The 17,908-nt window shown below is 42.7% G+C and overlaps 2 protein-coding genes across 5 annotated transcripts in view; both read right to left on the bottom strand.

Moving 5' to 3' along the window:
• Positions 1–647, bottom strand: part of lrp1bb (low density lipoprotein receptor-related protein 1Bb) — a 232,969-nt gene extending 232,322 nt beyond the window's left edge. The window contains exon 1 of the mRNA XM_068701483.1: positions 382–647. Within this exon, the coding sequence (XP_068557584.1) occupies positions 382–472 (91 nt within the window). The 5' untranslated portion in view covers positions 473–647. The remainder of the gene's footprint in view (positions 1–381) is intronic.
• Positions 648–14,429: 13,782 nt separating this feature from the next.
• Positions 14,430–17,662, bottom strand: LOC137890493 (uncharacterized). 4 transcript variants are annotated; one of them, XM_068734611.1, is made up of 9 exons: positions 17,581–17,662; positions 17,347–17,426; positions 16,925–17,104; positions 16,572–16,652; positions 16,148–16,250; positions 15,893–16,006; positions 15,005–15,089; positions 14,843–14,885; positions 14,430–14,710 (listed from the first exon to the last, which is right to left on the bottom strand). In XM_068734611.1, exons 1-6 carry the CDS (start codon positions 17,638–17,640, stop codon positions 15,896–15,898), a joined length of 615 nt encoding a protein of 204 aa, XP_068590712.1. In that variant the 5' UTR covers positions 17,641–17,662; the 3' UTR covers positions 14,430–14,710; positions 14,843–14,885; positions 15,005–15,089; positions 15,893–15,895. The 4 variants fall into 4 exon arrangements, 3 of the variants coding, with proteins under 3 accessions (XP_068590712.1, XP_068590696.1, XP_068590704.1); XM_068734595.1 differs by lacking the exon at positions 14,843–14,885 and having other exon boundaries at positions 14,430–14,817; XM_068734603.1 differs by lacking the exon at positions 14,843–14,885 and having other exon boundaries at positions 14,430–14,817; positions 14,912–15,089.
• Positions 17,663–17,908: the final 246 nt, after the last annotated feature.

Below are 17,908 nucleotides of genomic sequence, written 5' to 3' on the forward strand. Positions count from 1 at the left end.
GACGCGGAAATGCGAAAGCTCTGCTGAATGTGCAGGGCAAGTTCAATCCGTTACAATAACAGGTGATAACGCGTTATTTGTGGTTTATCAGCTGACACGCATTACAGTACAACATTTTAACATCCTGGATGACAATAGGAAATGCAGACTTCCAGTGCAGCAGCCAACACTAGGCAAAAAAAAAAAAAAGAAAAAAAGAAGAACTAGCAATTTCAGATGATCAACTCTTTATCATTCATGAATTGTGGCTTTGAAACACAATTTTATATCCAGCAGCTGCACAACATTTGGCGCCCGTAACAAAACCAGACCGCACTAAGACGGCCCGTGTGGCCAAGTTTCATCGGACTGCGCATCCCCGACGGCCCGGTTCTTTCTTACCTCTCTCCTCGCCCGACACTGCCGAGGGCTCGGCGCACGGAAATAATCCCGAGAACAGGGCTAGAAAGACGAGTAGAAAAAACTCGGACATGTTTTCGGAGAGCGGGCTATATAAAGAGCCACGGTGATGCTCCCGGTCCTGCTCCTGCTCCCGGTCCGGGTCCAGTCTCCCCCTCCACCACCACCCGGGTTGTCGAGCGCCGTTACTCGGTGATGTCCAGCGGAACCGGTGCGCAGAACAGTGCAGCGCTCCCTCCGCTCCGCGACACATGCACACTGCCGCTCTAAGCAGCGAACAGACGCACCGGAGACGGCAGGGAAATTGGAGTCAGAGGCTCAGGGACACAGAGGGAAGGCGGGGTGGGAGTGTAGGAGGATAAGGAATGAGTACGTTTCCTTTCTTTTCTCAATGATTAAATGCCGTCAAGGTGGCGCAGCTCGTCTGAAATTCATCATATCCTATTGGTTAGCTGTGCAGTCAGTGCAGTGGGTGTCAGTCTGAGGTGGTTCGGAGGAGGGGGTCCTCATAAAAGAAGGAAAAGTCAGAGAATGAAGGATGAGACATGAGTAGTCTCGGCTCTCAGCACTGAGTTCAGTAGTCTGGATACTTCTATCCTACAGAACTAGCTTGTACCCTATATATATTTTAAGAAAGTGTTAAAAAATATAACTATGCTGAGCTGTGGGACCGGTTAACAGTCAAGGACACCCCAAACCGTCACCCACTAGACCACACAGAGAACATTTGCAATCTGGTATCATTTAGCATTGATCTGAAACAAAAGCAGGAACACATTACTACATGACAATAATTTAAGACCATGTGAGATGCTGTGGTCAACAGTGCTTTGGCCTGTAATGCACCAGCAGTTCATGTAGTCCTTGGCCTTGCGCTGCCATGAAAACTCAGCAAAAACAGGCTTTTTGTGTTGCTGCTACCTTTGTAAGGTGGTTATTTTTTGACAGGGGGAAACAACAGAAGCTCAGCAAGAAAAAACATGTGGGCTACTGAGATAAACGTCTCGTTGGTGTACCGTTGCAGTGAAATTCAACAGAGACATGTTGAGCTAGTGACAGGTTAATGATGAAAATGTATGAGTACGTAATTGCTAATGCTCACACATGTTGAGAAATATCAAAGAGAACATTTGTGATATAGGTTTAAGTGAAAATGACTCACCAGAGTCTTACAAAAGGAAAAGTCGAAAGTCACCAACTCTGGCTGAAAGAAGCCGTCTCCAATACACACGCACGAAAATGATCGCAGAGTTGAATTAAGAGTTTTTGACAGTCCAAAGTATTGAATAATTGAATCTTTTAAGAAGGTCAAATCTATTTTGGGTCTGTTGGACTAGATGGTATTTTAGTGAGACTAAGGCTTGATGTTAAGGTTAGTAAGCTGTTCATCAGCAGAAATATTTGTCACTAGAAAATGATTTGAATTTGAATTGCTCAACTTGAATGAACAAATGAATGGCACAACATCATTTGAATTTGTATAGTTTCATTTGAATAATTGCACTTTGCCGGCAGGAGAGTGGGCAGCAGTTCCGGAGACAGACTTTCAGTTAGTGGTTAGCAGCAGCAACTCCAAACCCCAGCGCTGCTGTCTGATTCCAAACCACCTTGACTCCTCGCCGGATCAGCAAACTTTCTGTTGCTGTTGTTACAGAGGTTAGACCCAATGCTGCCGGCTAGACCCCCAGCAGGTCTAGCTGGCCCCCGGTGCCTTAGCCAACAGTACTTCAGCCAACTGTATTGGATGTTTCATGCAAATAGAAACAGTAATAGTAACAAATCATTGACATTTACTTCAATCTAAAAGTCAGCTTACTCACCTATAAGCTATTTCATAAGAGCTTTTGACCACTGGTGGTGTTGTGCTCCCTGTAGTGTTTATTATACCAGCTTAAGGTATTCATGACTTCCAACTGCAATGAGCCATTTCTAACAAGTCTCGAGTTTCCACATGAGTTTCCACATGAATTCATGGCCAAGGAAACGGAAGTTGACCAAACAATCTCTCCTCAAGGTCCGCTGAGCTGTTCTGAAGGTCTTGATCATTGTTAGGGACCACGCTGGCAGGCATGAGGCAACACGGGAAATCTGCTTTTCAAGTATTTGAATCATTGTAAGAGCTTCAGAACGCATGCAGTGTGTTTTTGGTTAGAGGAGGTTCAGGGTTTTCCTATCTGTCAGAAATTATGTCTGCAAAAATATGACCTGTATGGTCCATGGGTCAGTGTTGTTTTCAACATCAGTGTTTGCACCAATGAATTGTAGCACATCTAATCTCTGTGCTGTCTCCTGAACTGCTCGAGTGTATCCGAAGTAAAAGGTAAGGAAATGTGCAGCCTGTGAAGACTGCCCATACAGCAGGCTGCCCACGGTTAGAAGGTTGTTATCTTCATTAACTTTCTACATTTCCTGTTGTGCTTTTAGCGATGAGAAATAGATCTTTTACAAATAGTTGAAGACAAATGAAGTCACTCAGGATCGTTCCTGTTGATAACTATCTTGACCTAATGGCATGTAGAAACTAAACGCTACATTACTGTAGAAAAATGCATATTCATTACCCGCTGACGAACCACGCTATTAGTGCTACTCAAAAATAAGCAGCCATGTCCTGTCACACCGTCATAAATTCATTAAGCGAAACATTGTTTACGGTGACAAAGAAATGTATCTCAGATGAGATGGCAACACGCCTAACTTTCATGCGGAACGATCTGTCGTGTTTTATTATTGAGTTGTCACAAAGAATGAGGTAGTCCGTGTTTTCAAGGACATATCACATCTCTGCTATTTCTTGCTGCCAGGATTTTTCTGTTTTCTGCTTTTGCAAAAAAAAAAAAAAAAAAAAAAGAATAAGTTCATGAAGATTTCTTTTATATTTTTTTTTTCTTGAATGCTGAGAGCAGACTGAATTTTACCTCTGCAATCACAGTGACCACACTTTGATTGTACCGCGTCAACTTATTTCAGGCCATTATGAAGTGTTCTACTTATGTTCTGAATGAGTCACTAGAGCTGTGTTATCTATGGAAGTGGTGTACTTATCTGCCTCTTCTTTTCACCTTTCACCTTCATTTTAACAAAAGTCATCCACCAATACACAATCACATCAGCTCGCATTTAACTCCCTTTTTGGTGAGTGTTGCCATGCACAAAGGAGGCATGCACCTGTCAATAGGGGTAATGCTCAATGTGGTCCAGTGGGTTTGGCTTCAGTGCAGATGTGTCAGAGGGAATCAAGAGCTAGCGGCAGTCGTACCACTGAACGGCATCGAGGGCAGGCTAATAGCCACTCATGCATTGCGTGTCACTCACTTGCAGTACAGGTCCTGACATACAGGACTGGATGGGGCCTGTCCACCTGTCATGAGTACACACTCTTATACAATGAACACCCCTCGTGAGCCCGGGGTCATACATCTGTGTGGAGTGACGCTCTGTGGGTCATTTTCTAGCACCGTGCCCTTGGAGGTCCTCTCACGGACTAACATGAGTGATCACCATGCCAGCGATCGGCGTTCGGCAGCGCTTAGCTACTCCTGCTTCCGATGATGACGGCGTCCTCCTATTTGAAAAAAATAAAATAAAATAAAAAATGAGCAGCAGCTATTGAACCTGTTTGACCCTGTCATAGTCGCAGGCTCATTATCAGGCTGATAGCTTTGCACTGTGGTCTTTTGCCTCCGCTTTTTACTGTAAGACTCATCATTCTTCCTGGCTGCGTTACTTAAAGATTCCCCTCGGAAATCAAAAGCAATGTTATAAAGTGAGGAATAAGCAAGGATCGGCCGGCAAATCTTGTCTGACATGTGTTTTGTTTCTTTTGACAGTAATTAGTAGGAAATGCTCTGAATGGAGGTTGGTTCCGTCTTGTTGCGGAGGGTGAGTGCTGCTCCGTCAGGGCCGCGGAGTGATGTGGATCCTCTAGCGTCCCCCAGGGTCTCTGAGCTTGTTAATCAAGCGGTGGGATGACAGGCCATTTGCTGCATGAATCACTGCACTCTCATCATGCTGAAAATGACTTGCATTTTATTTATTTTTTATTTTTTTTAAAAAGGCGAACGTAAACTGCACCTTTGTTGCACCCTGTCAGGATAATGTGAGGGTAGAGCTGTTTGGCGTGTGTGTGTGATTCAGCCGGTTGTATTGCCATCAAACTGATTCATGAGTCTTCACTCACACATCGGTTGGCCGTAACTAAAACAGCGGCGTGTTTTTTGTACTAAATATGGCCGTTTGTTTCGTTTTTTGGGCTAGATGTTACTCGTTTGTATCCCACTGAAGTCGTCAGCGGCAGTGTCGGTGTAAACAAACATATGTCGTCGTGCAAGAGTTGACAATGCTGGTTCCTCGATGCAATTGCATGCACATTTGAGAGGAAATGAACACTGTGCATTTAATTCACACGAATACAGAGTAGCTATGATGCCATCTCCTGCGCTTGTACTAAGCTGTTTGACGAGCAATTTCAACAAACCAATTTCAAGTTAATTGCCTTTGTGTGAAAACTGGAAAAAAAAAAAAAAGCTTCCGCAATCTCTATTTATTCATGAGTGAAGGAGAAGCCCTGGTCCTGTAAGTGAGGAACAGCATGGCACCAAGAATGTTTTGAAATGACTATATCTCTTTTCTTCTATCATTACTTGCTTTTTAAATTTATTTTTGAAATTATACCAACACACTTTATCAACCTCAAGGGAAAACAAACAAGCAGACACATGCTCACAAAAACGTTCAAAGGCACACTCTTCTCTGTGGCGGCAGTGCACTGACTTACTACTGCCATCTAGGGATACATAAGGATTCTGGTTAAGTGCTGCTGCTTGTGTACATCATATTCACGTTGGGGGCACTAAATTCTCTATACTACATTGAACCGATGCAATTACCGCCAAAAAGGACAAATGAAATGCAAACATAGTGCGATCTAATGCTCCAAAAACAAAACCTCCCCGCAGTAAACAAAGAGCCAGCCTTCATTATTAGGCAAAAAAAAAAACGCCCAAATGCTATCGGTCCATTGTGTGCGACAGTAAAAGTCTCCTTTGCAATATTTTACGCTGATTCCCAGTGGACGGCAGGGTTGGAGGAGCCACAACACAGACAGAGCAGCTCGCCATCTCTCTCCTCCCACAGCTGGAACCCACTGCTACTGAATAATGAACTCAATCTCAGCTCTGCCTCAGGAGGGGGGGGGGGGGGGGGGGGGGGGGCCTTGGAGCCGCCCTCAGCTTAGTGCAAGGCTTTGTTGCCTATATGCGCATGCCCCCACACACAAGCATGCTCACACAATCCAGCTCGCTGTCACTCTTTCCTGCCACAAGTAGCTCTGAGAGAAACGCTCCACTGATTGGCAGAAGAGGAGAAAGAAATAGAGAAGGAAAAAAAAAAAAAACAGAGACAGGAGGAGAGCCGGGAGACGTTGAAAGATCGTGATGGTTTCAACATGGAGGAGGGTGATATGGAGGCAGCGGGGGAGAGAAGGGGGAGGTCGGAGTGAGTGTTTGTGTGAGCTGGAGGGGTTCAATTGCAGTTTCCCAGCAGTTTGACCCTTTTACTTCCATGGATCCACGGAAAGTGTTTCTGCTCAGCAAGGGGAAGGAGGACCGGAGAAAAAAAACGGGCGGCAGTTGCGTGGTGTTGGGCATTTTAGGGGTGAGATGAAAGAGACAGCCGCTGGATACCGAGCTAATGAATGGCCACGCTTCCCATCCATGATTGAGATTTAAGAGGTGTGGGTAGGTAGAGCTGAAGGGGGTAAGCAGCAGTGGTGAGTCAGATGACCTTTCAGAAAGCCCTTCACCTCAGCAGCTTCCACGTGGAGCCCATTAACCGCAGGAATATGACAGCTTACGATTAAATCCCCCGTTATTACCAAGACACTAATGAAATTTGTGGGATGCTGTATGGAGAACCTCAAAAACAGCCACCATGACATTAGAAAAAAAAAAAAACAGTGTCAGAGTGTGAGTCTTTTTGCAGAGCATTAATATACGCAATCTGTTTCTGAGGCTTTGATGGTTCAGTTAAGTGTCTTGTGCTTTTTTTTTTTTTTCTCCCTTGGTGGCTAGCCATCCTTAGTCTCTAACTCATAGTGACAGATCCACTTCATGGTGCTTCTTTTCACAAGCAGTGGCAGCAGGCCAACACACGCGCAGGCAGGAACACACACACACGCACACACACGCACACACACACACACACACACACACACACACACACACACACACACACACAAATCTCCTCAGCAACATCTAAATAGGTAATTATCGGACTTCTAAGAATGGGAAGGTGGCAGCCAGCATGCGCCACGTGATCAGCCTAAAACGAAAGCCTCTACTAGGCAATGGAATATTAATTGCCTTTTCCAAGTCGACAGGCGGCAAGGGAAAGAGAAAGAGAGAGTTGCCTATCAACAAGCAGCGGCTACCAACTTCCCAGCAAGGTTACTGAATAGCCTCATTGTTGTCGTCTCCTCGTTGGAGGGACCGGCACGGCAATAATGTCGGCGGTTATGTCTGCTTCAACATTGGTTTTCGGTCTGTCGTACCTGGGAGAGAGTACCATGGGAGAGCTAAAGACAATAGCAGGGGGGGAGAGAGAGAGACAGAAAGAGAGAGAGAGAGAGAGAGAGAGAGAGAGAGAGAGAGGGGGGGGTGAGATATAGGAGAGGAAATGATCCGTTATACTGCAGGTTTTTATCATGCCTTTGTGAATGGTCAGAAATCTGTTTCCTCTGATCAGTGGGGGAAATCTAATACAATGGTGATCTAGAAATGTCCCGGGTACTGACATTAAAACAGCTTCTCAGTATAGAGCATCAGCAAGGTGTCGCAGGAACAGGATTTCTTTGCCTTTCTTTGGCTGGGCTCATTGATATGCTGTGCAGCGTGGGTCTTATACTGATAATTGCCCGCTGAGCTCCCGATCAATTCTGTAATTTGCTATCAAAACTCCATGATATCATGTGTGTGCAGTATTATCAGACTTAAGTAAAAAAAAAAAAAAAAAGGCTACAATAAACAGGGGCAAGGGAAAAGGTGAAAAGCAATGACTTTATGGGTAAGTCACTGAGCATTACCTTATTTCCTACATGGGCAGTTTGGAGTTTTCACTTTTTTTACAACATTAGAGTCACACTGGCTCTAGAGACAGAAATAATGCACGGGCGGAGAGGCTTTTCTCACAGCTGAAGCCTGATGGGTCTAAACATAATATGTAGCTTCCCTCAGGTCATAATAGCTGCATGCTTGGTTTGAGTTTGGTTATTTTTGAACGTAATTAATTTTGATATTTTCTCTCTCGTACTCTCCCTTCTGCATCCATATGTGCAAGTAAGAGGCAGAATGCCCAGCGGGGCAGGAGAGAGACTGAGAGTGTAGCTTTACATTATCCTGACGAGCTAACAGGCAGATGAATGAAATGAATTGTGAATGGATTGTGTAATGAATGAGATAAAGCAAGCACTCGCTAAAAGGAGGGTTCTGAAGAAAAAAAAAAAAAAAGTGATTAGGGGAGAGGTTCTTCACTCGGAGAGCATTATGGACTTGTGACCGTGAACGTACCTCCTCTCACAGTAGTTGTATTCTGGTTTACGACTGTTGGGGAGCATGTTATTGGCTTGGTAGCATTCCAACAATAACCCAGACGGCTGCTTCATTCATGAGGGTGAATTACTCAGTCTTTATCCTTTCCTTTTAAACATGACTGGAAGTGAATAGAGTTATTATGGTGGACTGAGATGTTAACCACGCACTCTCTGGAAAAAATGCACTCAAGGTTTTTGATAATACCCAGGACTGTGCTGGTGAGAGGGCATCATTAGTTTGGTTTTGAGCCATGTGTTAACTTCAGCTCTATTATCTTTTTTTTTCTTTCTAGTGCAGCAACTATTATCCGTGGCACTGACTATCAGCATATGAATTGTACTTAAATGCCAAAATTACTACTTTTACTTTTTGCTTTAGAATGGCGTTACATTCATTTGCTCTATGAAGCCCGAGGATTAAGACAAGACTAGTCAAGACATTTTGAATCCTGTTTGGTTTGATAATGTTTGGCCTAAAAGTGAACACAGGTCTTTTTCAAAGCTGAGGCTATGACTCTGCTGTATTAGGAAAAGCACAGGTGTTACTAATAAGGTTAATGATGTCTCAGTTCTATTGAAGGGCCCCAGTAAGCTGTGGTAGTGTGGCAGTGATCCAGCCATAGACTGTATATAAGAAGTGAACGTAGTCCTGGTGACGTCACCCATTGGTTTGCGGACTGCCATTATGAAGCCGCCATCTTGGATTATGGCTGTGCCATCTTGACTTTTTGCAACCAGTGAATAAAAGTTACCGTATTTGGAATGCGGAGGAGTGACGCAGAGACACTGTGTACGGCTCTGGCAGCAGCAGCAGCGACCTGTCAATCACAGTAAGCCCGCCCTAAAACCTGCTCCGCTTTATGGTCTATATTACTCTAAATGGGACCATAATTTACTAAATGAACATCATGCTGTATTGGAGAAGACTGGAAACTAGAGATTGAGAACATAAACTCATGTTTGCGCATAGACTTCTATACAATCAGACTTCTTTTTGCAACCGGAGGAGTCGCCCCCTGATGGACAGATACGTTTTAAGACATTTCCGCATTGACTTCACTTTAACATTGCCACCTGGATCCAGCATGCACAATACCAAAACTGAAGCAGCTAAATGGAATCCAGCCATCATTGATTGTACTATTTACATCTCTGATTTTTCTATCTAGACCCTACATACCCCCGCAAACGTTGTCGTTTTAATTGGCTAATTAAACCTTTGCTGAGATTGAAGCTGGACGGAGCTGTCCTGGGGGTTTGGCAGGCTGCAACCTCCTTTTCTGAACAATAAAGCCAACCTGGAAATTCCTTAAACTTGCAATTTTTCCAATGGCCAGCAAGTTGGGCGACTCCCTTGGTTACAAAAAGAAGTGTGAAGCCTGTGAGATATTGACCTTACTTTGCTCTTGATTTATTACCTCAGTAAACATTATAAACATGAGGTCACGGTATCAATCGTTCTAGTCTTATTGACGTTCGTTTTCTAAATTATGATCCCATTTAGAATAAAATAGACAATAAAGCAGGGATTGCCAAAGTATTCCATGTACTCCACGTATTCCATTCAGTATGTGGAGTATTCCATGTTTGAGTCTTTGAACTTTAACCCTTTCACAGTGTGTTTTCATTCATGAAAGTTCATTTTGATGTTTCAAATGAGCACTTGAGGTGATACATTAGGAAGCTAATAAAGACTTGCCATAGGCCTGTAAATGATTTAGGTTAGCTAAAGAGCCATACCTCGAGATTTAAAATGCTGCGGTTCCTTGTTTCAGTGAGTTCAACTCAAACAGTGAGGTGGTTTCAACCTAAACAGCAGTTCTGTCTGTCTAAGTAAACCCACAACCTGCAGCTGGACTGCATGGTTTCTGTCAGCCAGGATGCATCCACAGACAAGAGCCATCTGTTTATTGACATACACGCCAAACTTGAAAGTCAGTCAAAAGGAACCCTTGAGATAAGGAACATGATCTTCATGTTACATCACAGTGGCATACACATTCATAGAGGCTTTATCTCTAGATGACCACTTTCCATCCAGCTTAGCCATCAAGACCCTGTCTAGCTGTCTTTGCTCTGTCTTCTCCGTTGCCTCTCTCTTTGTTGTTTATCTTGCATGAGTTGTGTTGATAGCATTTATGGAAGCTGACAGCTTTTGGTTGTGGCTTGCCGCCTCGCCTAATGGCCTACTATTATATGATTGATGGAAAGCTGGGGAGAAAGTCGACCATGTTCCCCACCCTTTCTCTCTCCTCGTGCTCGCCCTTTATGCAGCATTAACTCTTCTCTGAGCAAGGTTGATGGATCATAAACAGTATGGGATGAATATGTTATTTTTTTTATGAACTGTGCATTTAGAATTTTGCAGTCACAAGAACAGGCATCAATGCTTCGGGAGGTGTTTTCACAGCACAGTTGTCATTATGCAAAGATCAGATGAGGACTCATTGTACAGACTTGTTGCAGGTTCATGATATGACCAAGCGGCAACCTGCGAGGCTGAACAATTTCTAATAAAGTAATATATTACTGATTTGCCAAAAACTGCCACCTGCGAGTAAATCACGATAGACCCCCATGTTTAAACACCCAACTTTACAGCATCAATAAACATGTTTTCAAACTCCGTTACACACAATTGTACTTTTGTATTATAGACTCAGAATTATGCATCAATACAGACTGAGGCCCTTTGAGTGACAGGTGGGTGCAGTCACAGGTGCTAGCTGTCTGTTAGGCGTCACCTCGGCTAATGCGAGTCACTGACCCTGCCCGTTTAGCCCTGTTTGTGGTGCTTTTTGGAGAATTTTCCATGCAAATATAGGAGAAATAATAAGGCTTCCTGTGCCGTTGATTCTATGCCGGGGCATCCTACTGGGCCATGTGGTACCGCTGGATGGCCTCTGAGCCTGCATCAGTTTTCTACAGGATATCAAAGAAGCTATAAGAAGGAAGGGTCATTGTGTCGCGGAACCAGAGACCAGTAACAAGGTTAACAAACACGCATATTAAAAAAAAAAAAAACATCAGTCAACATCACATTTTTTTTTTATTTGATGCATTCATTTTTCAGTCAAAAGTAAAACAATACGGCTATAATGTTTATAGTGGGGCTTGGCATGCCTGCCACATCAACTTCACTATAACTGACATCAATACAAAATTAGAATTCTGTCAGGATCACATAATGACCCTTCCTTCTTTTATAGGTTACTTGGGGGATATCAAGATCTGTAATGTCTGTGAAACGGGCCTAAATCCTGGAATAGCGCCATTAAACCGTGACTCTTCTTCTACATACCGATCTGACAGAACAGATGACTCAAGAAAAAAGGAGGAGGCGTGTGCTTTATGCCGGATACCGTTATTGCACAAGTTGAAGGAGCTGACTGGATCACATTTCACTGGAGCTGTCACGTTACCTCGTACTTTTCATGTGGCAAATAAATTGATTTATTGAATGAAAAGTCACACGCTCCAGTTCTTTTTGTTGAGTGAAATTCTAACATTATTTTAATAATATGTTAGCATACAGTGTAAAAGACTCTTAAGAGGTTCTGGTCGTGTAAGGTGAATATCTTCTACTTACCTTTGTCTTTGTTACCTAAGTTAATCACTTCCTGCTAGCTTTTATTTTGTAAGTGCCATTTTTATGTTTTGGGTCCTTTATTTTGAAGTCCTTCTGGTGAAACCGGAAGCAGATCCAACTCTCGTCAGAGTATAGTAGCTTGATTTCGGATTTGGATAAGTAAAGATAATTGAAGGTGCAGACAAAAATAAAAGTGTTTTAAAGTATTCCTCTGCAATAACAGTTTATTAATTAACGGTTAATCACCTAGCTGGAACAGGAACAAGTTATTGTGTGTTTATTGTGTGTTTGATGTATTTCTGTTTCAACTAGATGCTAATGTTAGCTTAGCAGGGATAGCTAAATGACTGTAATTTTAAGCTAATGCTAGATTCCGTTTTTTACATGTGCTTTTGAAAAGTATATAACGTTATGAGAGAAAATGTTTAATTAATGCTCCCATGTATATTGAAACGTAATTTAAGGAATGTTTAAACTTGTAAGAGCTCATTTATGTTATCTATTCTGTAGCTCTTACGGTGTTTTCGGGAGATTAGCTAAATCAGAAAAAAATAAATGAAGGCCTCTGGAAACATCAGTACACTTCACCATTGTCCGGCTGGGGTCTGCTACATACAGTATAGCCTAGCTTTTTAGCCTTAGCTAGTTTGGTAGCTTCAAGCTATAGTGGGTGTTTAGCCTTAGCTAGCTTGGTAGCTTCAAGCTATAGTGGGGTTTTTTGGTTTAGCATCCAGGCTTCATTCGGCCCGCCTCAGCTCCGTCCATGCTCTAAGTTACCTCTTTGCCCATTTGCCGGTTTCGTCATTGCCAAGATGGCGACGGCAGGAGCCCCCACATTTGATCTTCATTTTGGCCCAACTAAGGTGACGTCACAGATACTACCTCCATGTTTTACACAGTCTATAAACATGATCAGAGGAAAGGAAGAGCTGGTTCGTCCGAAGCAAGCACCCTTCACATGTGCCTTTCCCATTATATATTTCCCAATTCTCTCTTAGACTGAGGTCAGACAGATCAGTCTTGACAAGTGCAGCTGAGACTATAACAACTGCTCTTGAGAAAAAGCTTGTCATGCTGTCACGAAGCTGTGCACAGTCAAAGAGGAAGATCACAAAGTACCCTTTGTCATTCTATAATCTCTCATCTGCAGAGAACAGCCTAATACAATATTTATTACACATTGTACAATTATTTCTTGCTCATTGGTGCAGAAACTGATGTGGACGCCATTGCTATTTGGATTTCCTTATGAGGAAAACGCTGAGAAACTATTTGGCAGAGCTCTTATTCCTCTTCATTTATCATTGCATATGCAGAATGATCCAGGCACATAAACCAATGGGACAGTCTGGGACATAACACCTTTCATGTATGAAATATCATCCGCTTTCACTTTGCTCTACAATTCTGCAGCGTCTGTACCGCGTGTGATAAATAAATCTCTCTGACTGTTCCTGACAACTTTTTGTAGCATTATGACCTTTGGGTTTATGAAATAGCTGCAGCCATCAGGCAGCAGCAGGAACAATACCCACTTGGCCTGTTTACCAAAACAGTCAACAATCGCAGCAGCAGTGGTTGTGACACACAGCTCATGGAGGCAATTAAAGTACTTAAGCTTCTTCTCAGAGTCATTCAGGGTTACTTACAATCCCCGCCGTCCATCCCAAATAAATGGGACATTAATCGAATCATAGAAGAAAAAGATGCCACTTAAAGCACTTAAAAGTTTTCTTTAGCATCAAAGTATTGCAGTGATCATTGTCTGTACATCCATGGGTACATTGCAAAGATTTTAGTTTGAGTTTAGCAATGTAATTGTTTTGCAGGAACACATTACCAATGTTGTTACCAATTTGTATTGAGGAGGCGTATAGATATTTCAAGTTATTATAATTCGCTAGTTGTTGTTTCATTGATAGTTTTATTGAGTGTAAAAGGCTCTTCCTTTTACTGTAGAGGTCAGTTTTTGGTTTTAAATGGGAGTAGTTTGTATTGTTGGGATTGTGTTTTTTGGTTCAGTTGAAATTATTAAGATCAATTATTGTTTGTAATTATCACCTGAGCCAGAACTTATTGGGGTCAGTTGTTCTAAAGCTATAGTTATCAGTGCCTAAGCCTGTAATTGAGTTGTGTAGTTATCTTAACTCCCAGGAGTAACAATCTAAAAAGCTGCCCCACAACTTCTGTGCGTTAAAAGAACAGAGTCTATGGCAGTTTGTGATACAGTCACACAATTCAATCTATTGGTTTCGTGATGAGCAACAGTTTGTTTTTGTGTCATTAGGCTCAACTTATTTTTAGGGACATTATGCTACAAAACCAAAGTTAGATTTAAACAACAAAACCACTTAAGGTTCAGGAAAAACATCATTGGCCTTAAAATAGCAACATATAGTTAGGTTTAAGCAACAAAACGAACGCTATGTTCAAGCAACAAAGTCACGTAGGTTTAGGATAACTGTCACAGACGCGTCACTTTGAAACACTGGTCCCATGATACATGTAGTCCTGTGTGTTTTAACATTACGAGACTACTTAAAGAACTGCCATGGTACTGGGCTGGAATGTAAAAACTTTACTTCGAAATGTATCAGAAAACAACACTTATATGTGTGATGTGTGTGGCCACATGAATACTGTCACCATCTTTTGTTTTTGCTCCTTGTTTTTATTTCACTTGTTTATTATTAACATAAAACATGGTGTTATTGTGGTGACATTAAAGAAAATGATGGGCCTTATTGTTTACTGAACTTAAAAGACTTGGCACTAAGACGTAATAAAATACACATAAGTCATTCTTAAAGTTATTTATTTACTTTTTTTCATTTTATTACGGCAGTAGTTTTGAGAGAGCAAGCCAAGTAAATACAGGCTAACTCATCTCCATGTCATTACAGTAAAAATAATGGCATCTAGTCCAATCCATTGCCGAACTACAACAATTTATGAGAGAGATGAGTTCAAATTCTACCTGGTTCAGATGCAGAGGCGACAGCGGCAAGGAGAAATTCCCTGTGACAGGAAGAAAGGAGGATCCCCTCCTCCTGAGGGCTAGGAGACATCCTGTTTCTTCTTGACACAGCACGAGCTTGTAGTCCATCCTGAAACACCACCTTTATGTTCACCACCTGCAGCAGGGAAAGAAACATGCTTCCCTGTGGAGTCCCTGTGGCCTCTCACCTGGGCTGGATCATCTTCACCATTCATCATTCCCACCATCACCACACTGCCACATCTGAGTACAGACACAAAATACTTACAGTCAGTCCAGAGTGGATGGATTTCAAAACGTTTGTGGACTCACTGGGTAAAAAAAAAAAAAGTCTAACATCAGAATCAGTTTGACTTCGGGATGTGTGAGTGTTGTCCTTTTACTCTTCTCTGGTAAAAGAGGATGTGGGCTGTTGACTGAGGCCACTCACAGACAGAGTGACTGCTGAATCACTATAACTGAGCCAGCGGTCAGCGTGGTCATCCCTGGGTTCACCCTGTCACTCATGCGGTGTCCTGACAGCAGTAGGAGACAGGAGGAAGAAAACAGTTAGCGTCTCGACATGTGGAGGTTATCTGACTTACAATGTATTTAAAGTACAATAGTGATTCAGAAAAATATCAAGAAACATTTTCGAATCCTAAGAAATCAACATCTAATACACAAGATTTTCAGAGAAAATGACATCATTACACAGTTATGCATCTGTAAGGTGTCTGAGAACCTGATGGAGGACAGACGGCCTGACTTCAGTGTGATCATCTTACGTTCACTCCAGAGCCGAAGAGGCTGGTGACACGGTACACACAGACCAAATATGTATTTGTATAGTTATTTCTTAACCAGCTGAAGGTCTGGTTCAGGCTCCCTGAACAGATCCACATGGTTGTTCAGCTTCTTAAGGAGGAAATGACTTCAGATGCAACATTAGCACTCAGAAATCAGAGGAGGAAGAAGAAGGCAGCTGGTTCCAGAAAGTGGTTTGTGCTTTTGCTCAATAAATGAACAACAACCAGTAAATTGAAAATAAAAAAAGGTTTATGACAAACAATTTATCAACCACGCGTTTCAGCACAAGTTGAAATTAGCTGAACGTGGCACTGAATGCTGATTTTTGTCGGTTGCATCACCATTGTGTGGTAATTAAGCTCAAACTTGAAGCATGCAACTAAAAGTAATCAAGACTTTCTTTGTCCTACGTTTTAAGAGTCTCTAAACAGAATTTCACATTGTGTAGAAATAAACAGAAACCATTGGCTGCCTGAATCTGTAGGCAGGAAAAATGCATCTAAAGACTGTACAATGTTCAGCAAACCACCTTTCAGGTCAGTGGATGACAGTTGGATGTTGGTTGTGTTTCACTCATCCGGGCAGAGTCACAGAAACCGAATGTGTTGGCACAATGGTACCACCTGAAGTCCAGCTCTGTCTCCTGCAGAGCAGCACAGATACAACATGATGTCAGTTATATACTGTATGGGGTAACCCTGCAACAACAGCATACAAACAAAGACAGTGTGTGTGTGTGTGTGTGTGTGTGTGTGTGTGTTTGATCATGTGATGATGATCTTACCATCAGGTTATCCTGGAGCCTCTGCTGGACTGAAGCTCCAGACGCCAGGTTCAGAGGCAGGTTTGGTGAGGTCCTCCCATCTGCGCACCTGCATCTTTCAACACTACTAGGGATGTGGGAGAAATATGTTGTGTTCTGTTTATTTTTATGTCAAACTCACCCTTCAATATATCTGAATTTTCAAATACTCTGCGTTTAAACATTAAATCAATCAAGATATGAATGTAGAACATGTTATACTAATTAGTATTTGTGCTTGCAAGGCGGAGAAGATGCTGGAAAGGGGAGGAAGTGTTTTGCCTTTGTGTACAGCACGGTGTGAAATTAAGGGTGTATTGTATGAGGAGACTCAAGACGTATGTCCTTTTACAAAGTAAAATCAACAGCTTTGTTTTCTTGTGTGTGCATTGCATATTTACTCAACCAGTCAAGCTGCTGACCTCTGAGGCTCTGGGAGCTAATGACATGCATGACGTCGCTCTGACGGACATGATGCGTTTTGACACTACAGAGAGAGAGGAAACACAGACGTGTGGTCAATAAACGTGACAGACAAGAGGCTGGAGAGGTCATTGCCTAAAGTTTGATAAATAATTACAATTAAAAATAGGACCTGTCCAATGAATAAACGGGTCTGATCAGACAGCGTTGCCATTATTTGATAAAGCCACACTTCATTACCAAAATATGATTGACTTTCAATACCCAACCCTGCTCTCGTTATTGTTGTTTGTGGGTTTGAATAAGAACAATTAGAACCAACAAAGGTGTCCAGACCTGACACGGTTGGCCAATTTCTGGCACACCGCCTGGACCAGAAAGGCGGTGAGAATGGGCAATTTGTTGTTCTCCTTGTCTGCTCTCTTCTTCGCAGCTTCCTCCTCTTCCTCAGTGGGAGCGTTGAACCCCACCACCTCATCAACCTCCTCTGCAGTCCCATCTGGAGCTCTGGCAGGGCTACAACATGGAGGGAGATAACAGGACTTCTAGAGTTGATTTTATTTATTGCAGAAGTTTTGTTTTCCTGATAAACACTGAGTGATGTGAAACGAGTCTCGTTGCTTCCTGTGAGGTTTCTGAGGGCTTCTCTGCTCTCCCTCATCATACGCAGCCAACGTGACACCGATGTCAATGTTCAACAATACAGTGAAGTGCGGTAAATATGTGTTAATGTGAAGCACTGAAACTTTGTGTGAAACCTATTCTGCAGTGAGTCTTCTCCTCTGGTTGTCAGTCTCCAGCTGTTGTTGTGGAGGCTGGAGCGTCTGAGGAGGCGATGCTGCGGACAAAAACAGACACCGCTGCTTATTATACTGTTAACTTAGTTTTGAGCTCTGTGGATAAAGCACCTGCAGTGATTGTTTCAAATGTTGACTCCATCTCTATTCTGCAACAGAACTACAGAATAGTGCTAACACTACCAGGACAAAGACCTCTGCTGTGGGCCAGAGTCTATGGAACAGTCTGCATCGCCACGGTGTCCTCCCATACATTTTGTTGCAGAGGCTTGGCAGCAGGAACTCTGATGATAAACAGAAACACAGTTGTTTTTTCTACTGTGAGCTCATGTTTGGAATAAATCAGACTTCAGTAAAAGGGCTTGTTTGAAGGGATTAATCTGTCTCTATAGCAGTGGCGGGCCGCGCATTTTATACCTGGGCCTTCACTGGTAAAAATGAAGCTCAACACCTACAAATACACTAATTGCAGAGTGCAGACACTGTACATGAATACCCGCATGACGGGATGCATGGCATGCAT

This window comes from Cebidichthys violaceus, unplaced genomic scaffold, assembly GCF_023349555.1.
Source record: "Cebidichthys violaceus isolate CVI_PGR_0920_01 unplaced genomic scaffold, fCebVio1.0.p SCAF_11, whole genome shotgun sequence".
Classification (NCBI taxonomy): Eukaryota; Metazoa; Chordata; class Actinopteri; order Perciformes; family Stichaeidae; genus Cebidichthys; species Cebidichthys violaceus.

Excerpts from the sequence above, each read along its gene's own strand:
- LOC137890493 (XM_068734595.1), bottom strand. The coding sequence starts at position 17,640 with ATGTATGGGAGGACACCGTGGCGATGCAGACTGTTCCATAGACTCTGG. Across the intron at positions 16,653-16,924 it reads AAATTGGCCAACCGTGTCAG|TGTCAAAACGCATCATGTCC; the intron begins GTCTGGACACCT and ends CTCTCTCTGTAG. Across the intron at positions 16,007-16,147 it reads GGCTCCAGGATAACCTGATG|GAGACAGAGCTGGACTTCAG; the intron begins GTAAGATCATCA and ends GCTGCTCTGCAG.